The sequence below is a fragment of the Tyto alba genome, unplaced genomic scaffold (assembly GCF_018691265.1).
Source record: "Tyto alba isolate M040663 unplaced genomic scaffold, T.alba_DEE_v4.0 Super-Scaffold_49, whole genome shotgun sequence".
NCBI lineage: Eukaryota > Metazoa > Chordata > Aves > Strigiformes > Tytonidae > Tyto > Tyto alba.
The window spans coordinates 2176059-2203801 of record NW_024881325.1 but is presented as its reverse complement, the minus strand read 5'-3'; the positions used below and the strand labels follow the sequence as shown (position 1 = coordinate 2203801).

General features: G+C 38.6%; 1 protein-coding gene across 13 annotated transcripts in view; it reads left to right on the top strand.

Moving 5' to 3' along the window:
* Window positions 1-27743, top strand: part of IQSEC1 (IQ motif and Sec7 domain ArfGEF 1) — a 352024-nt gene that overhangs the window by 289066 nt on the left and 35215 nt on the right. For all 13 annotated transcript variants that reach the window (XM_032995874.2, XM_032995862.2, XM_032995863.2 and 10 more), the window contains 2 exons: window positions 8685-8967; window positions 12623-13887. In XM_032995874.2, the coding sequence (XP_032851765.1) occupies window positions 8685-8967; window positions 12623-13887 (1548 nt within the window). The remainder of the gene's footprint in view (window positions 1-8684; window positions 8968-12622; window positions 13888-27743) is intronic.

Genomic DNA, 27743 nt, shown 5'->3' with positions numbered 1-27743 from the left:
TATGAACAGTAGAATGTGTATTAATATCTTACTATCTTAAATACATTTTATATGTATTGTAGATATGCTAAATAAGGGGATTCCAGTTGATGAATGGTATATCTGAATAAATAGTAAATAGTTGAGGTCAAATTCTACAACAGCTGCATTGAGAAACTCCACAGATTTCTGAAGCTTATCCTGTTGTGTAAGAGTTTACATAGGAGGAACAGGACAAAGTCTGCAGTGTTAGGTGGACCTGCACAGATTTTGTTAAATGGTCAGATACCACAGTTACACTTAAAAATTGTTAGTTTTAGTCCCTATAAGAAGGTAAGTATCCTTTTGAATTACATATGACATTTTCTGATATTAGTATGTTTATACTGACACCTCAAGGGGAGGAGCTGGCCATAAAAAAACCTCTAAAAATTGGGTTGATAAATATGAGAACTCATCCTCCAGCCACAAGCCTCAAGTTATTACCGTAGTTATCTTTTAATAATATTTTATCCATTTTTAAAAGAGTTTAGAGTATGGAGTATGGTCATTGCTCAGTAAACATATGCTGGGTGATGATTAACACAGACTAGCAGAGAATCACGTTGTCTGTCTTTACCTGCGATAGAAGCTAACATTTGTAAGCTGTGCTCAACTTCTGCTGATGCTGTCAGTCTCCTTTGTTACTTTCCAGCTGCTAAATAATGAAAATAAAATACATTTTTGCCTTTAGCAGATAGGGTTCATAAGGCATTAAATGGGTACTGGCTGAGGGTGGGTTGGTTGGTTGGTTTGACCCTTCTGTAGTAACTACTTGTGTCTGCTAGCCAATATGCTGCCATTGTTTGAGTTAGACAAAGGTGATGTGTGAGGTGTTTAATCTTCCTTCTCCTTCTTGGAAGCTGAAGATAATCTCAAGGAAGCTCTTTTCGAATGGATATCCTTAGTTCTTAAATCTGTTATAAAGGCTGTTCCCTAAACTGGAGAGGTTGGCTGGATTTTTGTTTGGTGTTCTTTTCACCTTGCTGGTGTGCATCTCTGTTTCAGAAGAGACACTACATTAATTCCTACATGGAGAGAATAATTTCTCATCTTTCTTCCCTTGCTCTCCGCTACTGCTAATGGCATATAGACTGTGGGTGAAAATGCCCTTTTAAAAAGAAAAACAAAACATTTCTGGTAATGCCTTTTATGGGGTTATTTAGTGAGAATTATAACTTGATAGTATCCAAGTGAGTAGATGCTGGGCTTTTTCTGTAATTTTGAATCCAGGACTGGACCAGAGTGCAAGTGAAGGTTTGCAGTGCACATGGTGGTACTTGTCTGTGGACCTCTGGTTGCTCTGTCAGTGGTCGTCAGACTGTGTTTTAACTTAAGCTGGCTGTTATTTGCAGTCTGATTACCCAGAGCATTACAGAATGAAGTGGTTGCTTTGTTAGTGTTCACTTCTGAGATGCATGCAAATTTTGTCTGGATTTTTCTTGCAATGATATTTAACTTCAGTAAGATGAATTACCTGGGACATTACTTTGATGTGCATTCAAAGGTTTCATTTGTTTTTAACAGAAACAACTGAATTGAGAGTCTATTCTAAGTAAAACAAGTTGGTCAATATTCCTTTCCTGGATCAAAGCTTTTGTTGCTGCCTATGAATACTGTTGTCCATCATAACGGCTTTGAACTTTTGACAGTGTATATTTGAAGGTAGATTGGTTTGTTAATGTTATTGCATTTATTGAATTTGGGGATTTGTATAAGTCCTTAGCATAATTGACTTTTGTTTACTAGACAGTATAAAACAGACATGGCAATAAGAACTAGATTCTAATCTGTTGCAAACTGTACTAATAACATACTTCTGCTTAAATGTTCTCACTCCATTGGAGAATAATATGGGGGGGGGGAGGGGAGGGGAAGAAAAATGCTAAAAAACTAGCTTGTATGAACTGCATATGGCTAGTTTTGCATTTTAAGAAGTTACCTTAAGAACTTTTTGTGGAGAGTAATTTGAGATAATACAATGCACACATCAGTGCTTTAATTAAATATACCTCGTAGTTTATAGCAGAAAGCACCACAGGTACTGAAATGTAAGCCAGCTTTGAAGCAGTGGGGTGTACCCTTGTGTCAAATGAATGCGTATGTTCAGATTAAGTTGTGTATGGGGAGTCATAGTTTTAGTTAGCAATGTTATGTTTGTAATTGTCGTTAAAAATTTCACATTCAAATTACAACTTCGTTGCAGTTGTAAAGACAAAGTTTTATGCAAGAAATTAACTTGAGCAGAGGTTTGTACCTAGGTGGAATGCCTAGATTTAACCTAAACATTTTTTCCATTTAAATGGGTTTTTTTCAGGCTTCAAGTTGGAAGTGTCTGACCGTACCAGCTGCTCTAGCAGCTGCCATCATGCTTCTCTTTGCTACTCAGTTAGTTCCATGGGCGACTTCTGGTCTGCATTCTTTGAGCTAGGTAGAGAATTTGGATCTAATTCAAGTAGGTATCTATAATTAGGAGTTGTGATCCGAGTTCGACTTTTTTAACCTCCACATTTTAAAGAGAGATAGTTGGTGTAAAACAGATATATAGCACTTCTTCCTTTCTGGCAGTTTGGGCCTATTTATATAGGATGTTTATTTTCGAGGCAGAAGATTTACTGGGAATCATGTTTATGAAATGAGGTTTTCATACAAAATGCTTCACTCTTTGGTTTGCATTTAAATCCATCTCATAAATCATACGGCAGAGTCCCTAGATATCTAGATACTTCAGCTGTAGATACCATGTTAATGTTTACGGACAGAAAAGCTTCTGGGGCAGAGGAAGAAAATAAGCTTTCTGAATTGTTCTGTCAGTAGATATGACTTAAAAAGGAACCAGGTTTACATTCATTTTTCCTGAAGAGGAGAATAAATGACATGAATTCAGGGAAAAGTAGGTGAATTAGAAGGGATGGATTTGATTGAGGAACTTCATGCAAATGGTTCACTGTTGCAACAAATAAAATAAACATATAAATCCTTCATTAAGTTCAATTTGAATTCAGGGTATGCAGACTACCTGGAGTTTTGACTGCTGTCTCTGGCAAATGATACTCTACCACAGTCATGCTTTAAAAAGTGCCTGCTTCCAAAAGAACAGAGCACTTGTAATATCATGGCAAAGCTGATTTTATCATCTTGTACTGACTAGAATTTTAAGTTGGCTGTGTTTTTCTGACTGTATTCATATTACTTGTGCATACTCTCCACAAATTAGAAGAAAAGGAATTTGTTCTGTGTACCTTTGAACTTGTCTTCATACATTTAAGGATCTAAAATGCTATGGAAAAAACTTTAAGATGTAGCAGAACAAACTTACTCTGTTGTCATACTTTATGTCCAAAACAAATTTTTTACAGGATGAATATAATGCTGATTGGTTTTCATGTGTGTACCATCCAGTTGTTAGGGCCTGTTTTCAATTTCATGGCTTTATATTACACTGTTGGAAGCCCATTCTAAATGAATGATGAAAATAACTGGTGATTTCAGAGAATGTTCATTGGTAAAACAATTTCTCAAGTATTTACTCTGTTTTGCTGGGATGATCTTTTGGTTCTATTTTAAAATGTTGCATGCAGTTTTGGTTTGGCATTTACATTATTTAGAAGCATGTTAAATCTCTTTACTGCTTTTAGTTCCAAACTAAATCTGCAACATACTGGTTTGAACATTTGGCTGATTTCTCTAAGCATATGCTCTTGTTACCTTTATATTTTAGTCCTCCAAATGCAGTGGGACACTTCACTACTTGTAAACTGTGAGGTTTCTGAGGCGAATGGGAATACTGAATAATTCCTTGCATCTGATGTTACTGTTATATACTTCCTCTTTACATGCATGTAAAGATAAGGTACAGGGCCTCAGTAAAAAGGGAGTTTCTGTTTTTCTGGTTATCATCTCTTTCACAGTATAGTCTCTCTCAGAGGTAAATGCTTGTGTCTATGGATCCAAACCTGCAGCTTCTTCAGTCATTTTGCCATTATTGTCAGTGGAACAAGTAAAGCTGAGTGCATGGAAAGGCTTGCAGTTTGCTCTCTACTGAAATTTAGGTCTTGAGGACTCTTTCCAGTTTTCGTTTTAAGCTCAAATGTTGAAGTTTTCTTGTTTTTCAAAATGGTCTTTATTGTGCTTATTTTTGGTTTTGCTAAGATAATAGTTCGGCAAGATTTGAAGGAAAAGGAAGGTGTGAATATAAAAATGAAAAATAAAAAGTAACAGTAGATATTCAAACATCCTGAATAATATGTTGTTTTGGTGTACTGGTTACTAATTACAGCCTTTGTGATCAGAAGTAATAACTGAAGGTATAAAATGAGAGACAGGGAAGAAAAGACTTGCCAGGGTTCTGCTGCTAAAATGACCAGAGAGGAAATGTTTTGTTTTGGTCATGGCTAACCACACAACTACATTTGGCGATTAGACAGAGGGAAGGATGAGGCAGAGCTTTTTCTTACTAGGTAATATTTGAAATTAACTTGCCACCTGAATAGGGGGAAATAACCATAAAACGCACAACCTTTTGCTAGCTAGCAACATCATCTACTTCCAGCTTGGATCTATTGTACGCTCCTTTAGTCCAAAGATACAGCCGTGCGCCATGTTACTCAGCTTTGACATCTGGGCAAATTCATTAGAAAAGCAGCTTTGGGCAGGCACTGGTGTCAGCCTTTGGTTCAGGCTGAGCAGCGGGCTTTGATTCTCTCGCTGCTAGCGCGCGGTGTGCGTCATGGGTAAATACAGCGGGAGCTGCGCTGCGGGGATGACCCTTATCTCACCGCCCTGCTGATGAAGCCAACAGATCCTGCTTGCACACACAGACGTCACTTCAGCTGATGTATTTTAATTTAAAAGTGGCTGCAGAGTGTGTGGCTTAGCTCTTGCAGGAAGTCTAGCGCCATACACACACAAAAGAAAATGCCCGAATCCATCTATGTTCGGTATTTGATACTGGTTTGTAGTCATTAGAAAAAGTAAAATTAATCTGATTTTCACCAATAGTTTTACGTATCCATTGAGATATGTTAAAAATACTGCACTCGGTCTGTTTCCATTTTTCTCTAAGCTTTTCTTCTTCCCTATTGTTCCTTGATACAGTGGTGTTTGGGGTTTTTTTTAACAGTATTACAGGTTGAGCTTTATGCAGGAAGAAAGTTCCAGTGTCGATTTCTGATAAAATACTAATTCAGTCAGTGCTGTCCAGTCTTTCAAAAAAGTAGTTTAGATGGACAAAGAAGCAAAGTTTTTCCATGGCTCTGTTTTAAAGTTTTGTTCATGCAAAGTCATATTAATAGTGCTAATTATTTTTAAATATTTAATTTCCATTTTCACTCTGTAGTTGCTCCATTCTCTGCTTCTTTGTAAAATACTGGCAAGCAACCTTTCTCTTTTTCTGGCTTGGCAGATACTGGATGTCTATTTTCTGCTGAAACAGGAGCGTGATAAAACAATTGGAGTTCTAAAAATGAAAGGTTAATTTCAACTATTTTGCATTTGCCTAATACTACACAAATGGAATACTCAACATACTGCCAGTCTCCCTAGTAATACACAGTTGCACACTGCAGGCAGATGAACCAAATTCATCCACTAGATTTTTTTAAACACTGAAATTATCAGTAATGCTACTGGGCATGTATAGTAGGTAGCAGATGCCTCCAATCAGAGAACTTTTATTAAGAAGTTATTTCTAATTCAAGCTGGGACTGGGTCAAGTGTTATATTGTCCATTTTTGCAGTGCACTGAATGTATGTAATTTCTCACCCATCTGAGAAAGACAAGGTGTGCAGAGTGGCTCCTGGAAGTGAGGTAGTGCTAGGAAGTGTCTGACTGCTCCCTTACTCATAGGGGGACTTATTCTATTTCTCGTTGCGAGCCTGGAGCAGAATCCTTGGCATTTTTGTGTGTTGGTGTTTTTAGTAAGTGCATAGATAAAACCCACCCTTGTAACCCTGCAGTGACTAGCTCGTGCTCTGAGTCTGTTTTGAAGCAAAGGTACCCTTTTTAGCATACGGTCTTTCAAAAGAGACAGGGCCAGGGGGGTTCTCAGTTCTGTACTCCTGTTCCACGACGCTCTGTGTGCACTTCCTCCATAGTGGAGCAACGCATCTTGTCATCCTCAAAGGTTCACACAAGTCATATTCGTTGAAATATTTTTCTTCTCCAAACGTATGTAAAGTAGTAAGAAGTAGAAAGCAAGCTGCTTTGCTTTGTCAGTGGAGTTTGATTTTTATGAAATAACTTGTATGAAGCTTCAGCTGCTTTTCTCCCACTCAGCACTTCCTTGTCTGTGAAAGCCTTCAAATATGCAGTACTGACTGCACGCTTGTTTGCTTTAAAGGGCTGTCACACTGTTGAGCGGGAGGCTGCCTGTTGTAAAAGATAATTACTTCCCTGCTTCAAAGGTCAGATGTGATGGCAGGGAATAGGCCTATGAGCAAAATGAGATCAAGCATTGCGGTCAGTCAAGGATCATATTTATGTCTGGAAAAAGTAGGAAAGACAGACTAAAAATAAAGAAGAAATCCCTAACTTTAATCAGAGCCTCAGGCAGACCCCCGTCCATTTTTTTCTGATTAGGGCAGTACCTTTTTTGTTGATGAAAAGGTTAAGTGATCCATTGAAGGTATCATTATTGAAATGTCAACATGAGATTATAATCAGTGTGGAAGGGTTATTAAATAGTTCACAATTTAAGGGTGAGGAAGGCAAAAACGTCACAGAACCTAAGAAGGGGAAAATAGTGATAATTCCTGACTTCCTGTTAAAAACAAATTTACCATACTTGTATGAAAAGTACTTATAAATACGCTTGTGATTAGGAACTTGTGATGTATGAAGTAGCGTGGCCTCACGGTTACCAGAACAGAGAAAAGTATTTTAGTATTTAAAGAGAGAATGTGGAGCAGTTCAGTATCCTACTAATTGCTTTAATAGATACTTTAGAGAGAATGATTTGTTTGTTTTTAATGGGTGGTTACACAGTTTCAATGTCACTAGCAAAACTCTGGATAATTTATCATTTTTAAGTTGAAAGCCAGCTGTATCACAGAGGGAAAGGGATTAGTTTCCTGTCAACTTCCTTTTTGGAAAAAGCAGTATGTGCGCACTGAAAATATTTCCAGCTTGGGTAAAGTATGTTTGAAAATACCTTTCGGATAGAGTCATATTTTGATGGGCAAAGAAAGAGGACTTCCTTTCAGTTTTACATGTTTCTAGAAACATTTTGAGAAATAGAAGAGGCTTTTTTTCTCCTTCACTTTTAAAAAGTACACACTGTTCAATCCAGGAGAGTTTTGCCAGTGTTAACCTTGATCTTTTCTGGCACTGCGGTCCGGTGGAGAACATGCTTTCAGAAATCAGCCTGTACTTTGAACTGCTGAAGGGACTGCTGTGGTATGCGCGTGCAGCAAGGGTCACAGCATTTCATTTCTGAGGGACAGCAGGAGGGCTTTATTTTTTATGTTCGTATCCATGTGGATGAAAGCAAAATAAGAAATACAGGGCATGGTAGGAACGTGGAATTTTACTCCTTTAGAGTTTGGATGTACCGCTTCATAAAACAAAAGGTAGGGGAAGTGCTGCAAATGCTTATATTCATACATAGGTGGAGTTGGAACTAGGTCTTTTGAGTGATTAAAAAAAGTAAAATTTTGGTTTTCTATTAATGCTCTGTGTACACAGGATGAGGCAGGTAGTAAGCATTTGTGTGAAACATATGAAAAAGATGGAAGAGTGAAAGTGCAATATGAGAACACCTACTGTAAATATAAAACAAATACAAATTAGTGTTAGTCATCAGTACTTCAGGATAAACCTTGCCTAAGACTCAGCTTTGAAATGCTTTCTGTTCTGTATAAATCTTTTAATATAAAGGTTTTTTTTTCTTTCCTTTATTCCTTAGCAAGAACAGCATTCATGTGAAAATGAAGTGGTTTATTTGCCAGATAGCTCTTACTGTGTTTTCCCTACCTGAAATTATTTTGCTTTCATTAGCTGGAAGCACCATCCCTTGGGATGCTTTACTACAAAGCATGCCAAAAGTATCCCATGGGAGCAATCTTTCACTAACAGAGAATTAAATGAGATTAATCCTGTAGGTACTTTTTCCCAACTTTAGTTTCTAGAAACACAGTAACTCGCAAGATTCATTAAATCCCAAATCTCCATTGAGTAATATGAAAGTAATCCTTTCCTGTCAAACTGTAATGTAACAGTAAGAAAGTATTGTTTTTATTTGTCAAAGCAAGGAAGGACACAAATAAGCATCTGTCATTTTGAAGTAGAACAACTTGGAAATGAGCAGTCTTGTAAGAAGTTAACAGTTTGCGTATCCTTTACACAGTAGTTGCTGAGTGACTTGCTCAGGATGTTATGGGTAATTACTGTATAAAGTTACATAATACTCGAAACATCCATTGTCCTGCTTGAGTCATGGTCTGAAGATGACCTCTGCTAGAGAAATAGGGAACTGCTTAGATTACAGTGAAAGCTATGGTGTTTAACATAAAAGCCGCATAACCTTGAACTAACTGCATCTGAATTGAACCAAAATGTGCTGAATGTCTACATAACATGATACTGAGCAAGACTATGCTATTTGTTGCTGTGAATTTTGGTATACAACGCACAGCTGATGGTTTTCTGGTCTTTTCATTCTGTCTAGTGTTGAGGGTGAAGCTCCAAGCAGTGATACTGGCACATCTTTGGACAGCCCATCTACTTACCATCAGGGACCGATAACACACAGCTCAGCTATAAGTCCAGACCATTACGATCATTCTGCTTACGGGCTGTATTCTGTCTCCCCTGGACAACAAAGACCTCGGAGGCCGAAACTTCAGCACTCAACATCCATACTGCGAAAACAAGCAGAGGAAGAAGCTATTAAAAGGTCAAGATCACTTTCTGAGAGCTATGAACTCTCTTCAGACCTACAAGATAAGCAGGTATTTGAGCTTTGTTACCTAATTTGTGACAATGGCAACATGTCTGTAAGCTGCAAAAAATCTTTTCTAGCGTTGCTTCAGTTCTGATTCTGAAAATACCTTTTTTTTTTTCATGTGACCAACTTAGTTCAAAATAGTCATGCATCAGCATTTCTGAGGTTTTTGACTCTTTTTTTTCTGTGTTGTGTTGTTCCTGTGTCCCATACACCTTCCCCCTTCCTGAAGAAAGGCATAAAAGATATGTTAATAATATTAAAAGTGAAAACATTTCTACAAGGAATTGTGATTTCATGCTTGGGACAAGTACTAGACTATACTAATGCAAAATATTTTCCAGAGAAAGTGAGCCATTTTGAAACCTGGCTATCTTTGTTGTCGCTGAAAGAAAGGAAGAACTTACTGCAACTGATATTCTCTCATACTTGTGGGGTGAATTCAAGGTTTTAATTGGTTTTACTCAACCAGGCAAAACTCCCACATGCTTTGAAAAAGAACTGGATGGAAGCTATGTAGATGTTCAGAGCTTTTGTCCCTAAAAAGGCAGTTCTGTAAGACAGTCCACCTCAGCCATTCTTTTTAAGCTTTACTCTGAATGTTGTCCTATTTGAAAGATGTTTATTGCCACGTAAGTTCTTATTTATCATTTGAAAATGATGCTGTAATAGCTAAAGGTAAGCAAATTCGCAGAATGCACTGAATTTCCCTGATAGGTGAACAGTAGCCACTACATCAGTGGTTTTTGGTTGTTGGTTTGGGTGTTGGGTTTTTTTCTGAGAGATCTTTCTTGTCACAGAATATTTTGTTTACTGTGACTCATTGTGGTATATTGCACAGTCACTCCAACTTGTATGTTAACATGGCGAAAGTGGAAAAAGGCAAAATTCTGCAGACAGGAAGCAAACTGCACGTGATTTTGGACCACACATTGATAGTCAGTAAAGTTTATAGGGGCTCAGTCTCATTTGCCATCTGCTTGTTCTGAAATTTCAGGGTGGAGAATCATATAATGTTGTTCCAGAGAGACCTGGAGGAACAGAGCTTGAGGCCTGACTTGAATCCAGTATTTGGGATAGCAAGTATGAGCCTTTATGCTCACCAAACTATACTGGAATGGGGACATACCATGTTCCTGATTCTTGATCTAGATTATGGCAGCTCTGCTGTTATATTGGACCACCTTGTGAGATCTAAAATGTTACTTCCTTTTCCACCTTTGGCAGTCATTTTTGCTAGATGTCTCGTAAAGGATTGTTATAGAGTGCAAGGCTTTCTAAAGAGGTCTCCTGCACTGCAGATATTCCACAGAGCTTACTTCCATCTGTCCTTTTATGTCGGTTTGATAGAAAATGAGGACTGCAGATGTTATTTTCTATTTGTTTGGGGAGTCCTACACAATAAAAAGTGACAATGATACAGAAAGGAAGCTTGATACTGAAGAGTTGCTTACTGCTTTTGAAAAGCTCTCACTGAAGTCACAGAAGATAGTTAAAAACAATTTAGAAATACTTCCAAGGCTTTACCTAAAGGAAGCGTGCATTAAATATGCATTAAAATTTATTAGAAATATTAGTCACAAGTCTAGTATATCATCTAGGCAAACTCCAGAATTCTCTCAATTAAAATTCCCATCAAAACCCCCTAATTTGTGATTATCAATGATGATGTTATTTTCTGTGTAAACCTGAAGGACAGCAGCCTCTTTGCAAGAATAAAGTCCAGGTAATTTATTTTATAGAATATTAGGTTTTGCTTTATTCTCTCACTCCAGCTATGCTAGTTTTCTTTAGGTTTGACATTTAATTTTGAAAGGAGAACTAAATTGATGATTCATAATTTGTTTTGAGATAAGTCCAAAAAAATAATCTCTTACAATTTATTTTAACACATGGCCTAATGTATGCTACAGATAGAAACAGTAGCAAATGTGTGACAGCAGTGGGAGGGTTGCAGTAGAGGTTCTTAATTTTTTTAATCTTCAGAGTGCCTTACAAGTAACCTCATAGCCTCTTTGATATGGGCAAATGTGGGGTAATATAACTCCCATTTGGGGGTGAAATGCTAAGCAACTGTTTTAAAGACAAACTATAGAAAATTATGAAAAGATTTACAGATTCCCAGCTCAGACATCAGTCACAGCTTTTTGAGCTTAATTAAAAGATGTTTCAGAATACAGTCAAAAGAACAATTCCTTAGCAGTAAGCCTGATCTGAGCCCATCTGAGAAGTTGGCCTCCTCAGTTTATGCCAATAACTGTGCATAATATTTTTTCCATCTAGAATTAAAAAAAAAAAAAAAAAAAAGTGATTCACGTTTAAAAACACTGAGCCAAAAGGAGATCTTCTTTAATGTAGAAGGGGAAGGAGAGCTGCTGAACCTGGCAAAAGCACTGACATAATGGACTAGGAGATATTTTGTAGTAGCATTTAGTTCCTTCCATAGAAGAAGGATGAACATCTGCACATCAGTATCTGAACTTAACAACTACTTGGAGAGATCTCCAAAGTATGAGGGGGAGAGGTGGTGTGTGCACGTGCATGTAGCATAAGTAATTAAAACATCATATCTAATGAAAAAGGGTCCCTGTATTTGCAAGTGAGGAGAAATGACTTTAGAATCATTGGAGTATTATGAAAATTGCATGGACAGAAATGCTGCCAGAAAAATGGTGGTTTTAACTGTAGTACTAAACATATTAATTTGTCGTGGATGTTTTGTGTCTGTGAATAGTATGGATCCAGCAAAGACTACTCAGAACAGAAATAAGATATTGGGAAAAAATTGAAATAAAACTAGTTATTAATCTGATTTGGTGTTTTTTAAATAAGCGATGCTTTTTACTTTTTGGAAGGAAAAGTCTGAAAATATCTCATGAGTATTCCAAAAGCATTGACATGTTGTTGTCACTAGATTAAATTGATAGCATTTATAATGTATTTATTTTGCATATTCATTCTGTTAATTGGGAACACTGGCAATGTTGAGTGTAATTACAAGAAGAAAAATAGATTTGAATTTGTATTTAGAAAGTCTGAAATATCCTCTTGGTTTGAGGAAGACTGTACGTGGTTATTCTATCAAGAGAAACCTCTCTGGAAGCATATGGTCTGGGATATTCGGTCTTGCTTTGCTATCAGGCCTGGGTGAAATGATGCTACCTGGTTTTTATTCGTGTAAAAAGCAATGCATGCTTGGGAAGGTGATGCCCGCTTTTAGAATTTACTCCCAGAGTATGGCAATTTGCATTATACTTGAATTTTACTTCTCTGCTGTTGCCCCTACAGAGAAAGAATGACTGCATTATGGTGCATTAGAGTGCTGTCTTGTCTGCTTTGACACGGGCACACCAATGCTCATCTGTGAAAACCAGAATTTAAACACACACACAAAAATTGCTAATACCTTAATTTTATGACAGTATTCACGTAGTCATATTTTTGTCTTTATTTTTATGGTGGAATTTGCAAATGACTATTTGGGTCACTATTTGTGCAGACGTTAGTCTGAAGCTTTGAGTTTTTACTTTCAAAAACAGTATACGCTTTGAAAAATGTCTGAAAATTAAAATTATGAAAAGGATTTGTTGTTTTTTGGTTATACTTTAGCCTTGTTCCAACATGCATCAAGTTACAAAGTAATGGTGTTCACCCTTTCACAGGTGGAAATGCTAGAACGGAAGTATGGGGGCCGTCTCATAACTAGACATGCTGCTCGTACTATACAAACGGCTTTTCGCCAGTATCAGATGAACAAAAATTTTGAGCGTCTTAGAAGTTCTATGTCTGAAAATCGTATGTCAAGACGCATTGTACTGTCCAATATGAGAATGCAGTTTTCCTTTGAAGGACCTGAGAAAGTCCACAGCTCTTACTTTGAAGGAAAACAAGTTTCTGTTACAAATGATGGGTCAAAGCTGGGATCCCTGGTACAGTCTGAATGTGGTGACCTCGGAGAGTCAGCTACAATGAAGTCTCCAGCAGCATCTACTGATTTTGCTGATGCTATAACAGAACTGGAGGATGCTTTTTCCAGGCAAGTGAAATCCCTTGCAGAATCCATTGATGATGCACTGAATTGCCGTAGTCTACATTCTGATGAAGTCCAGACTCCGGATCAAGTCAGAAGTCGTGAAATGGAAAGGGATAGTTGTGCTCAAACTAAACCAGCAATTCACAATGTGGATCACAGGAAGCTTGATGAGATGACAGCGTCATACAGTGATGTTACGTTATATATTGATGAGGAAGAGTTATCTCCACCCCTTCCACTTTCCCAGTCAGTAGACAGACCATCCAGCACAGAATCTGATTTGAGGCTCAGGTCCGTGAACTCTTCTCAAGAGTACTGGTCCATGACCCACAAAGATGATAAGATAGACACTGATACGAGCTGCAGGAGTACCCCGTCACTGGAATGTCAGGAACAGAGGATGAGGATGGATCATCTACCGTTGCTAACTATAGAGCCACCCAGCGACAGTTCAGTGGACTTGAGTGATCGCTCGGAGAGAGGCTCATTAAAGAGACAAAATGCGTATGACCGAGGGATCACTAGTCAGCAGGGAAGCCCCAAACACATCCCTCACGGTATTCCCGCCAAGATTATATCCAGAGAGGAACAGGAGGCAAGGCACAGGGCTAGGCCTATAGATAGTCACTTAGCTATCAATGGCACAGCAAACAGGCAAAGCAAATCAGAGTCTGACTATTCGGATGGAGACAATGACAGCATCAACAGCACTTCCAACTCCAATGATACAATAAATTGCAGCTCAGAATCTTCTTCTAGAGACAGCCTAAGGGAGCAAACCTTGAGCAAACAGACATACCACAAAGAAACTCGCAACAGCTGGGATTCCCCTGCCTTCAGTAATGATGTTATCAGGAAACGTCATTACAGGATTGGACTGAATCTTTTTAACAAGTAAGTACAGTGTTTCCTCCTTTTTTTTCTCTGTGTTTGGTAGAGACATAGCCACTGAACCAGGAATATTTTTCTTGTATCACATAAGTAAGACTGGTGTCTGACACTGACTTTTCAGTGAAAAAATAAGCTGCTTGCGGTGACTGTTCATGTTAGAGTTCTTACAAGTTGACATCTTCACAGTTACACAGCTTCAGGGGAAAAGAAGAAATATAATTATATGTATATATATGCTGGTAAGCTATTGATGACAATGAATCGGATTCCTTTGTTGCTGAAAAATATGGTGGCTTAATCCTGATCCATTTTTGGTGTTATAACAAATTCAGATTTCTTCCTGCCCTAATCATGTAGGTATTATAAAATTTGTCATTTGGGAATTAGAAATAACAAGCAGTGTAAGATGAGTTTCCTGCTTAACACAGGCAAGGCCTGGAATTTGTTCGGTAGATTTCATCATGACTTTGATACTAAAAAATGACGCTCTGAATATTTTTACATTAAATAAATATATTTATTATTTATCATAAAATTATCATCAAAATTGTATTTCTGCCTATGACAGTTAATTTTCCCATGTATGGAGTTGTTTACAGTTTCTATAAAATAACTTGCTCAAGTTTCTTTCCTTTATTGAGACACAAAGTTCCTTGGACACTCCCATGCGGCTGTAGAAAACCATGAATATTACGATAGAGGATAACAAATAATATACTACTATAAACTCTGTATATTAATATTTATATGTATATATATTTAATATATAATTATTACTTACACATTATTGGAGTTACACGGTTCTCATTAGAACTATTCAAATCTGAAGATAGGAACAGCTAGGTGGTTGGCATTAGAATTCCTGGTTTCTCTTCACAGCTTAATTAATGCCTTGTGTGTCAATTTCCCTGCCCTAGAACCGGTAGAACATACTTAAACCTTTTCTGGTACTAGTGCTTATAAAGCTTCTCAGAACACTTAGATGAAAGATGCCAAGTGCCAGAATGTTTTCCTGTTTTTCTTTAAAATACTGTTGGCAGCTCACAGTGTTTGTGTCAGTTTTTGAAATGTTCTACAGAGCGCTTCAGGATTTCTCTGTGGAAAATCTGTAGCTTCGGAAGAGCTAATAGATATTTCCACATGCTGCCATAGACCTTGCTTCACAGTCTCCTTACAGCTTGAATGAGTTCAGCCTTCCTTTTCAGGTAGCAGTGCTGTGATTTGTTTTATTTGGATTAATAGATAGGTGGTTCATCACATAATAATATGTTATAACATTGCAGATAATTAAGGTGGTTTGGTGCCATCACGTGAGGCTGTGTATTACAATACTAAATACGGATTGCCCAGGTTTGGCTGTAAAAACTTTCAGGTTTGCTTTTTATCTTCAAATAAAGGTAATGGGCCTTTGCAGAAGCTTTTAACCAATTAGTAATATGTAAGTCATAGGATCTCTGCAGCTTTTACTGTTCATGAAGTAGAATGGGTAAGAAGATATATCAATTTGCTCTTTTTAGAAGATCGGAAAACATTAACATCCTGGCAGAGGGAGGCGGGGGGAGGAGAAAGGTGCTGGAACTGTTTGGCTGACATTTAAAAGACTTGGTGTTTGCTTGTTTTTTTGCACAGTAATTAAGCCTTAAGCAGTCAATGATCAGTGAACTTCAGGCTTGGTAATACAGTCTTTTGAGTCAAATGCAGAAGGGTATATAAAAAAAAAAAAAAAGGTGAATGGAAAAAGTGTTCAAGCAGCATGCAGCGTTGAATGAGAGCTCTGGAAGTTGTCAGATGCTTCTAGCGACTGGTCATATCAGTAGGGGGCTGAAAGTAAAAAATTAACATCAGGAACAGAGAAGAATAGAGACTGTTACTTGAAACACATCTAGGTGATCTTCCAGCATGGACTTGAACAGTGATAAGCCCTTTTTATATACTGGCTGGTTGTAAGAAGCCTTGCAGTCTTAGCAGTGGGTTCTAGAAGGCAGCGCTGCACAGAGCTCCAGGCAGCTCCTCTCTGCGTGATCTTGGCTGTGTGTGATTGTTTCCTTCCCCACCGCATTTGATCTCCAGTATTGATACAGAACTGGGGATTCTCATTACCTTCTGCTGAGTCTCTCCGATTCTATCGATAGCTCAGGCAGTCTCCAAGTATCCCATGTATCTTGGTTTTGACTGTGGCTATTCAAGTCCACAGAATGTGACATTTTCATTAATAGCTTTATTTCCCCTTTGTGCAACATCAGGTATTGAACTATCATAGAATGTGGTGGAGCATGAATTTGTAAACTCTTTTGAAAAGGGAGCAGGGAAACTTCCAAAGCTTTGTTCTTTAAAAAGTTCAGAAGACTCTCAAGAGTATATCAGGTGGGATTGCAAATTGCATTTTGTGAGTTAAGTGAAAGGATAGAGATTGTGCTCAGGCACTTGCCAGGATTTACAAGTGTAGATTTCTTCAAGATGAAGAATCCTTTTTCCTTTTAGATATCTGCTGTCCAGGTGTATTAATTTCAATTAACTTCTGAGCATTATGCTCATTGTTCTCAGCACATGAAGTATGTCATAGCATGTATTATAGTTTCAATTAACTTCTGAGCATTATGCTCATTGTTCTCAGCACATGAAGTATGTCATAGCATCTTGTGTGTCCAAATGTCTTTTGAAAAGAAAGCTAGGTGCTAGATGCCAGTTTCCTTGGCAAAGGTTGTGGTTTTCTGTGCAGAACAGCGTGAGGGAGGGTCTCCCAGCCTGGTTAGACACGGGCCAGGAAGGGGGTCTGCAGGTCAGATGGACCTTCTGCAAATCAGTCCCATATTAGCAGTTTCTCTCTCATGACGTGTCAAAAATGCATCTGCCCAGCACCTCATATGAGCAAGGGCCTGCCTACGCATTCAGTCCCACGTTGCAAACTGCTTGTGCTTCCTCTCGTGTGACCAGATGTCTGCCCGTGATGCGATGGGATGCATTTTTGTAGTCTACTCCCCGGTGTTGGAGTCAGTGCAGCAGAATCATTTAGATGCCTTTTGGCCACGTGATCCTCCATGACACATTCATGTGTAACAAGTCTTGGCAGCGAGCTCCTGAGGGGATGTGTGCTCCACCCATGCAGAAGGACTGTGCACGGAACTGAAAGAAGCGGCTTTGAAGTTACCTATTGTAAGAGGTCAAGTTTTTTTCCAAATGTCTGCATCTACCAGAGGAAATTTTAGAGATGCTTTTCACAAGAAGTTCATGTTAATTTCATTGCATCTTTGAAATCTTCCTGCAAATTAAGATCCCAAACCTTAATTAACAAATAATCCTGTCATTTCTTTCTGGTACATAAGGCTTGGCTGAAATGCAAAGATTTTAGAACCTTAAAGACATGCATGAATTGCAGTAGAGTAAATGCTGCTGCTTTGCTCACTAGGAGTGTTGAAAGAACTAAATTTTTAAGAGCATGGAAAGTCACTATCCTCACAGTTGAAATTTCAACAGATGCTTTACAATTTTTCTGGCTTTCCTATTGCAATAATAATTTTCAGAAGCCAAAGTGCAGTTTTCTTACCAGAGGCCCTTTGTTAGAATAGCCAGTTCTGGGTGGAGTAGAAGTTGAGCACCACTGGTGGGCTAGTTCACTTAACCACTGTTATATGCAAAACATGAGTGGCACAAAGGTCATTGGAGAATGGAGAACATAGGGCAGTAGAGAAAAAGCTATAGGTAATTGAAACCCATTTTTCTAGGAGTTTTATTACTAGATCATAGAATTTATTTCAAACTATAATTTGGCACTCAATTTGGAACCTTAGTGTTGATTGAAGAAGTATACTTTTTTAAAGATGTTTTGTGGTATCCACTACACTAGCACATCAAGTGTTGCACAAATGGCATCATTTCTGCCAAAGAAATTGCAACTATGTAAGAGTTTCTGTACGTTCTCCTCTTTCTGAATGGCAGTAGTGATTTCACCCTGTCAATAGGCTGTCGGCTTGTGTGTGACCATTCATGGCCTTACTAAAGGAAGGGTTGCAGGTGCATGCCCGGAGTGCGAGGGCTCCCAGGGAAGCGTGGTGAGGCCAGCTGTGTTGAATTAGGCATTTTCTTCAGTGTAGTTTGAAAGGGATGTAGTCTGGGAGAAAATACACTAGAAACCATTCCTCTCTTACAGGCAGAAGGAAAACACTACCTAGAAAGGTTTATTTTGCAGGCTGCAAACCCTGCCAATGCAAATCCAGCCTTTGAGACTGGTTTGCTTATAAACAAGGCTTCAAGAGGCCTTTTGACTGCTGCTTTAAAAGAAGAAGAAAAAAAAAAAAAAAAAAAAAAAAAAAAAGGGCTGTGATTTTATTCTCATGTTTGTTTTGACTGCAGGCTGGAAATACCAGGTTTACCAGTTATTGCAGCCCAATGTGGTAGGATTTTCAGGTTCCATTCTGCTACTGGTGCACTGATGGTTCTAACAGATTAAATAGTACCGAGTGGTTTAACCTCAGTAGTCTGAGGAAACACGTCCTGCCCTTGGGCCAACTTTGCAGACTGTAATTCTGTGCAGAGCTGTGCGTGTGTAGGAGGAAGCATATTGCCATGTTCCCCTCTCGTGTGCCAATGTGGTGGTGCCAGTAACTCTGGCTCCTTGCCAAGTATTTGTGGCTCCCAGGTATGTTTGTTGATAACACTGCCCTCAATTACTGTCCCCTGGAACTGCAGTGACGCACCCAACGGGGCCGTGTCGGATAGAGTACTGTCTAGTGATTATTCAACATTCTGTTGGGCAGGGGGTACAAACACTTTCTGTATTAATAAAGCATTTTCATCAAAACTTGAACAAGTGGTTTGAAAATTTGATGCGACTGTGCCTTGTATTACTAAATAGGGGAGATAAAAGTTTGTGGTTTTCAGACTCATTTGTTAATCTAGCAGAGACTAGAGTCATATTTAGTATCTCCTTTGGGATATCAGCTATTGGAAGACACTGTTAAATATCTTCTCATCTAGCAGTGTTCCTATGGCATTGAGATTTCTTGCCATGGGAGCCAGTCTTGCTGGTGCTGGTGCCAATTTCTGACATTGCTGCTGAACAGAGACCGTGAAGCACAGCTAACGGGCCACTTCCATCATGCCACTCTGCTTTTTACACCGTGACATGATTTTGTTGAGGGCCCTTTTTGTGTGGTGTTTTGTTAAAGGCTTTACAGCCTAATCTTACATGTACATCTTGGAGGTAAGTGAATATAACACCACTTTGCATTGCTAGGACAGAGGCTAGGCTATCAATATTTTTACAATAAGTTTTCCCAGATGCCTTTCACCCCTCAACCCCGTTTCTTGTCCTCTTTTGCTTTCTGGAAAGAGTAGTGACATTTGGAAAACTTTCCCCGTGTGTCCTCAGTCCATTACAGCATACTGTTTTGAAGAGTTTTCTGTAGCTTCCTTTATAATGGGCTGTTATCAAGGTTCCCACTATTCCAAAGTTCTCAAAGGATTTATTGACAGAGCTAAAAAGGCATGAGTATCTGTTTGCATTATGCAGTGATGTATCATGTTTTGACCTGTAAGCAGTGAAAGCCCTACCAGCTTCATTTATTGCATGATGGGGATGATTTTATTCCAAATTTTAAAATTGCTCTTGATATGAATTGGATACTAATTCCAGGAGCAGACTTTATTAAAAACGTATAGATTCCTTGGAACATTAATACAAGTATTTATTTTCCTAAGCAGACATGAGAGGAATTTGCTGAGTGCTGGTGGGATTATACCAGATACAAAATTGCAAATTACAATTTCCAGAGAAATTCTTGTTGGAAATCTGAGGCACACAATAATAATATTTGTGAAAAGGCACATTTTTCACTTTCTGTTAAAGCAGCTTTAACTGCTCAACAGGGGTATACAGTTTCCATCATTTACATGTAGGTAGGGATTAGAGGTAATTTGGATTCCCAAGTACCGTTACATTCAGAAGGTACTGCAATTTTTTTTCTCTATTTGAAATCCTCAAAAGTTGCCAAATGTTGTTTATTAAAAAAAAAAAAAAAAAGTTTTGCAAGTAGCCATTAGTTTAAAGATTGTCATAAGTGTTCTAATCTGATGTTCCTCCATTTACGCAAATCACATGACTAATGAATTTCACTGGAGATGCTGAACATACTTTCTGTATTGCTTTTAATCAGGTCTCATGGCATCCATTCAGCATTCTAACATCTGGTCTGAAAACATGTACTTTTAGACTGTACCCCTTAGAATTTTAAGTAAAAAGTTTATTGGAAACATTTCTAGCGATTTTAGACTTAAGTTCAGACTTAATAGGAAGGAGAAGGTTTCAATCAAACTAAGTTGGTTTTCTTTACTGTTGAACTAATTCTTTTCTGTTGTCAGCTGATCTCTAATATCTTTGCAAATCATGTCTCTTCTGTGATTTTTTGAAATAATTCAATACAAAGAGAAAAGGGGAAACAAGAGGCTTGTTCAAGGTTTCACAACAGAGCCATTTGCCATCCTCATGTATATGGTGAGAGGGACTTTACTGTTGTTACAACATCTGGACTGCAGATTATTTAGCCACAGACAGTTCCAACAAAAATTAAAATCAAAGCACTTCATGTAGCTTGTCCTCTAACATGCTGAGGAATTAGTAAGAAGAGAAGAATGTTCTTAGTATGACTCTCATTATTTCTGAAAACATTTAGTCCTAAGTGAGAACACCCAAAGAAGAAAAAAAGCTCTGCATGTTTTGCTTTGTTCTGTGCATCTTTTCTCCCTGAGGACCCATTTTTCCTCCTTTTTTTCCAAAATGGGTGCTTTGATTAGCATACATTATGTCCTGCCCATAGGAAACAACTGAGATGTATAACTGTGCATTCAACTAATAGTATATTTCAGTGCTGGTTTCAGATATGGGCACAAGGATGCCCTTTATTGCCATTAAAAGGGAGTATAAACCTTACCAAATGTTGAAAGCACATCTAGCTTTTGAAAGGCTGTGCTGTGACCAGCAGTAACGGCGTGCGGGTGTCCCTGGAACGGTGAAAGAGCCATTACCTCATCCTCTGCCGCCAGCGCCGCCTGCCCTTACACATTCTGGGCACACGTCTCCCTCCTGCTGCTACGTGCCAGGAATCGGCAACTGGTTTGTTCTAACAATGCCTGGGTGCGTGCTCAGGATACAGGCAGTGGTTGGAAAATGACCCTCTGAATGGAGGAATTTGGCTGGGTGAGCAGCTCCCAGACAAGCATCTGATACGACTCTGGATGCCAGAATTTTCATTCTTCCCCCCACACACCCCCAAATCTCAAGTGACCAAATTTTGAGGGTGAAAAATGCGACCAGCTGCCTTTGCAGACGTAGAGGACAGCTTGAATAGAGAGTTGGGAAGGCTGCATAGGAAACCTGGGAAGAAGAGTTAAGGAAAATGGAAGGGGACACCGACTCTTTCCTCTTGTTTAACAATTCACATCTACCCACTGAATTGGGGTTTGGTGGATCTTTAAGTGAAAAATCTGGATATCTTTTAACAGCATTTTTACATTGCTAATCTAAAAGGTATCCTATTTAAATGCAATTATCAGTGTTTTCCATGTGCAATCAGCAGAGTTTTAGGAATTGAATTGAAGCTCAAGTGCTTCTGTTATGTCTAATTGGGGTGAGGGTGTGGAAAGAGAATTTAGGGCAGGGAGACTAGAAAACGTTAAGGCAGGGACTGTTCCTCAATTTCAACGACACAGTCATCTCAGTGTCTCACTCCTCACTACAGTTGCACAAACATGAAAGCAATACTGCGCCTTGGCAAATAGTTCTGAGAGAGCTGGCAGGTTTTTCATGTATCTTGTCTCAAAGAGGGAGTATATTTTGCTCTGCTGGTAGCTACAAACTCTTTTCCCTGCTCTTTGAGAAATGCAGAGATACAGTGGGGTCAGAGGAGGTGAAAAAATCCTCATAGAGTGATTTGGTCCATTTATTTAACTAAAATATTTCCTTCTTTCTTGCAAGGAATGAAGGAGCAGAGGGGGAAAAAAAGCAAGCTGTCCACTGCCAAGAGAGGGAATAATGAGGAGCTACAAAATCTGCTATAACATGATGAATCAGGGTTGTTTTTACTAGCAAGGACATGTCCAGCTACTGCGTTGCAACTGCTTGGGGTGTGCCTTATGATTCTCTTCACTGTGCTAACTGCTTTGTTCCTCAAGGCTGATGCTTCTCATACAGAAAACCTATTTCCTTTATTAGAACAACCCAGACTTTTTGCTTGGACCTTTTAGCAGCCTTTTATACACTTTTTACGGTTTTATAATCAGCTCTGATTCAGGCAATAGTTTTCAGACAAGCCTAAACATTTAGTAGCAGTAATAATGTTTAATGTATAATTTCCTAGCACTTTACTAGGAAATGGTGACATAAAGAAACTGATTGATCAGACAGAAAGAAATGGTAGAACTGTTTAGGTCAGTTACCCAGTTTGATGAAAACAGAACAGTTTCCTCTCTTTATTTTGCTTCCCCCCACCAAACAGAACTAGGCACTGAGATCACTTCCTGGCAAATTCTTTTGTTAGTGACATGAGTATAAATTGACTCTCACTGAATGGAGGTTAGTCCAGGTAATTTGGTGTAATCGCAAGCAAGCTGTGACCTTCACGTCTGTGGCAGCAGTTTTTTGGTTTGGTCGTGAATGAACCTGAGAAGATTAACATATAGTGAGGAGAAGTCATCTCCACTGTGGGGAAAGGTATAGGATTCCTACCCAAACAATGTGAATAACTACCTTCTCATTTCCATGAGAAGCAGAGAAGCTGTAAGAAATGTGCTGTTTCTTAGCTTATTTTCCTGACCCAGGGACTCTTTCTCGTAATTACCAGAAGATGCAGTTCACACCTAGTTCTTTCTTCTCTCCATTAAACAGTTGTGTGGCATGAAAAAGGCACAGCTCAGGCTTCCCAATCAGCTTCTCTAATTTTCTTCCTTTCAGTGCCCTTCTTGCCTTGCTGTATAGTAGAGTGAACTCTGACAAGTTGTTTTGGCACTACTTTTGGTAGTATTTTAAGGATGTTGGGTTTTTTCTTCTTTCCCAGAAGGTTTAAAATAGGCATAGAGATTCTCTTAGCTTCATTGCAGCAGTAGGATTTTCAGGAAAAGTGAAGGATGAGATAAAACCATAGAAACAAAATTTAGCTGTCTGCCAGGCTAAGAAGGATGTTCAACTAGCCTGTTATTGCCAACTTGGCTATTTAAAAATACTTCTTAAATAATTCTAAGAAATGTGCTAGGTTCCTGCTATTAAAAAAAGCCATCCCTAGATTTTTATGTTAAACTAATGCTTAGTTTTGCGACAACTGTACGTATTTTCAACATGGGATCTCTAGTATCAAAGGCAAGGAAGATTTCTTTTAACAGAGGGCTGGCATCATAGTTGCATTAAGTTCTCCACCCCCAACACATAAAGATTTCTTTGGCAGCAGCACCTTTGTGAACTGTTTCTGTTTGCAGTGTTGACAGCCTCTAAGAAATATTTGTAGTTCTGGTTTGCTTGTTTTCTAGATTTTCTCAGTTTGTGGTCCTCTCAGTGTAGTGCATGTGCGTGAGCCTAAATATAGACGAGAAACCAAAAAGCATAGGTGTGCCTTCAAAAATGATGAAGTTCTTTATAGATATTTCACCAAGCTTCCCATTTTCAGTCAGGCTGGCTTTATCCCCCTTGTCTAAGACAGGACGTTCATGGTTATTTATACTGTGTGAATAAATCCTGTTTACCTCAAAAGATACTTTGGGCATTGCTGGGTGTTTGAAATTTAGACTGGGGCAAGCTTATTTCTGTGCTCATTTGTTTACTAATGCTTCCATTTTACACTTCTGTTATTGTCTGAACGTCTAAAAGGAAATACAAAGATTTAATGTGGGTTTGGATGCTTGGAAGCTTTACATGTTTAGCAAGTCAGAAATAGGGAAGGCTTTATACACCTTTGTACTGTGGTTTTGTTGAATGTTTCTTTTTGAGGTAACGCTTGATGTTCTCTTCTCCTGCTGGCCAGCGTGGACATCAGCACTCTATCCACACCATGGCTTGGTTAGATTGTGCAGATATGGGGGGAGATTGACTGGATTTAAGAAACAAAACAACAACCAACCAAAAAAAAAAAAAAACCAAAACCAAAACAAACCTCCACAAGAACCCCCACAAACACAAAACAACAAAACCCCTTTTTCTCCTCGTTCAGTTTGTCAGGAAGTCCTAAACCAGCAATAGGATTGAGAGAAGAGGCTGCTGCCAGTGCTGGCACTGCCTCTGCGTGCTCACCAAGCTACCGCAATTCAGCTCCACGTGTTTCTTTTGCAGTAGGACTGGCTGTACCAGTAAGTCTGGTAGGTAACAGCAAAGGCTAAGTTTGTGCTGATCTCTTTCTTGCCATCTGGGACCTGATTAGAAGCTTTTCCCCTACCCAACTGACTTTTCAAACCTACTGCAGTGTTTTTGCAAAAATACTATTACCTACAATTTGAAAGATAACATTTTGAATACCCAGGTAATGCAAAGGCATATTTCCCAAGTACCACTGACCTTTGGAATCTGGTGTTACTTTATGTCCATCAACAGCACAAGGTTGTGCATTCCTCACCGTGTTTCCTTCTGTGGCTTAAACAGCCATCTGTGTGTCTGTCCCTGCTCCTACCCTACCTGCTGGATTGTGTGAGCGCACTTGTTGACAGTTTTGCTGTGAACTGACTTGCGAAGTCAGTCGGCAGATGCTGTTATCCTTCTCTTCAAAGGAGGACCTGTTTCTGACTCTGGCTTTCCTGCTTTCTCAAACTCTGGCTGCTCTTGAGCACCTCTGAAAACAGAATTCAAGCAGAGGAAAGATCAAGCCAAGGTCTGGAATTATGTCACTTGACAGTCCATATTTAGTAATTCGTGGATCTTTAGGGCTGTTTTTTATCATTGGCAATCCAGATTTTCTGTAACAGCTAGTTGGTGATTATCTCTGCAGGTTGGTGATATTCTCACATGGTGTAAATGATTGTAATAACATGTATCCTAAAGTTGTCTGTCAGGGATTCCTCCAATCAGGTGAAAGTTAATTGAGACAAATAATGACACATTCAGAATTATAGATGTCTGGATCACTGCTCTCTTTACTAATTGGCTCATGACAATAAAAATAGTAGAAATGCAGTATTTTTCCTAAACATACTGTGCTTCTTATATACATGTAGGTTTTAGGCTAATGAAAAAAACACTGCCCCACCCATATATTCCTAACTTGGCTAAGGGACACTTCTTTCAGGAATGTTCCAACTTTGATATTATTACCCTATTTATTGTTATTCTTTTCTTTACTACCCCATACTCCAAAGGAGAGCTCATTCTTAGGAGAGCCTCGTGCATCACTTGCATTAGCAAAACTCCTAAACATACTGACTTTTTGTGACTTTTCCAGATTCAACCTGCATAGCTGTTTAAGGGAAAAGCCCCAACTCCTCAGCTTCACGAGCTATAAAGCCCAACAAACCACCAGTCTAATGAGATCTACACAAATGTCAGCAAGTTATATGAACTTCCACTGAATCTACGCTTTCAGCACTGTGTGTAGAACTTGCTGAGTAAATAAGCCACCTCCTCCTAGATACTATTATGCCTAGGAATACTGACTAGAGGGAACAGTAGTGATGTGCAGGGATTTACTATTGTCTTGGCTTTTGAGGGAATGGGTTTTTATGGGGGTTGGGGTTTGGGTTTTTTTGCTCTTTGTTTTTATAACTGTTTCCCGTATGTGATTTTGCATTCTTCACCATTCCTGCAATTTGCTTCCTCTTAAAGATATCAGTTTCCAGAAATCGCTGCAGGATCCAACCTGCCTTCAGAAACACACAAAGACAACATTTTCACTGGGTATGACCAGTACTCTCTAAGAAGTGTGCTTATTAAAATATACGGTTCTGATCTGCTACTTTGAAGTTTTCATTACTTTCTCCATCAGTGTTTTTCCTCTAAAAGTCACTTTGAACCATCCTAAAGGTCTTGTTATTAATCTGTGTCTGGCAAATTCCTTAGCCCTTTATGCAACTAACATCTGAGAATCTTATGTAAATACGATTTTGCACATCTTTTGTGTTAATCGATATTTTTTTGTTTTTCTTCCTTTAAATAGGTTCCTTTTGGTTTGTTTTGGTGGGGTTTGGGATTTTTGGGGTTGTGTTTGGGTTTTATAGATAGAAGACATTTTTAAGCTTTATTTTGGAAACAATCCTGTAAATATGAAAAGTTCTCTAAATATGTGTCTCATCAGCTATGTAAGGTGCTAGCTTTAGAGGGTGGATTTTGATATCAGTTAATGTATTCAGATCTGAAAATAAATGCTGTGTTTATGCAGCTTCCACAATTGCTATTTATAGACTTATCATCTTCCCTGTTAGTGGTAGGTGTAATTAACAGGCCATCACTGTGAATTTTCCTAATCACAAAAGACTCTTAGCTGTAAGGACAAAACAGTCTATTCTCAATTCTGAGTAGGCAGAAATAAGGATAACTTATGTCAGATGTCGCATCTCGTGTTAAATCATGACCCTTTCATGTCCCACTCCCTTCTGCATCCAATCATACTCTTTAGGAAAAAGGATTTAGTGAAAAAGAAAGTTTGTCCAATTTAAAACAGCTGGTTTTGCCCGCAGTAGAAGCCCTGTTTGCTTGTGTTGTCTTTTAAAACCTGCCCTCCCTGCAACCCTGTCAGCTTCCTGGTATTTTTTGCATTTCTTTGGGAAAGAGCAAATAAGTTTTCAGTAGTTTGCTGATAGTCAACACCACAATCTACATGTCCTCTTAGTGCATTCACGCTTAGTAATATTTGAGATTTGTGATGTTGGTTGAGGATGACTTAAATCTCCATGAACCTGTTTAGTTCTTCAATTTCTCTGAATTGGAAAAGAGGGGAAATATTGCTTATGTTTAAAGAGAGAGAGGGAAGGAATCCTTGTGTACATTTTTCTCTAAACCTATTGTTACCTTCACTTTTTAAGTAAAAAAAACCCCAGCACTTCAGAACATTCTTACAAAGTCACAGTTTTCTATTAAGTATTCTCTTGAATGAGATAATGTCATATCTGGTGTGGAGGTGGGAGGGAGCCTATAACAGCAGTTAAACCCCCTGAACCTCTCTAGCTTGCAAGGTGATTGATATATATATATATAAAAGGAGATTGTTCTTCCAGTAAGCGGTTTGGTAGAACTTAGTTCATATTAAATTCAACTGCTTGGTCAACAGTTTTGAATTAATTCAATGTTTCAGAACATCAAAACTAGAAATGCAAAGAAATGTTGTCGGCAAGCTAGACTTCCAGAACAGAAACCAAAATTAGCATTTATGAGCAGGATGTCAAGCTGGGGAGATACCCATTGAATAAGAAAATTTTGATTCCTCTGATATTTAATACCCACACTTAGCCACAGAAACTTACTTTATTTAGAACTTTATTTGTGCACATTCCCATAGAATCCTTAACCTTCAGAGTTCTCCTGTGAGCCAAATATTAGTCATTTTGGTAACAGGAAAACCAAAAACATTGTAGGCTGCCTTGCTCTAAGAACTATGGAGCGGTACCAGCTGCTTCTGGCTACTTGTCCTTTATGCCATCCTTTGGAATGTACTGTATTGCAGACTGTCATTACTTGGGGCGAGGCACCAAAAGGCCACCTGTAGCTAGGGGTTCTGTCATTAAGAACAATTGTCCTGCTAGTGCTTGCTCTGAGAAATCCTTTATCCCTGTTGCAGTGACGACTATCAGAACCTTCAAAGAAAGATCAAAGTAACATTACAGAAAGTCACAGTTCTCTTCTCGACAGGTAGTAGAAAATCTCTAGAAAAGTCCTTTAATTCTTGAGCTCTTTATTTGTA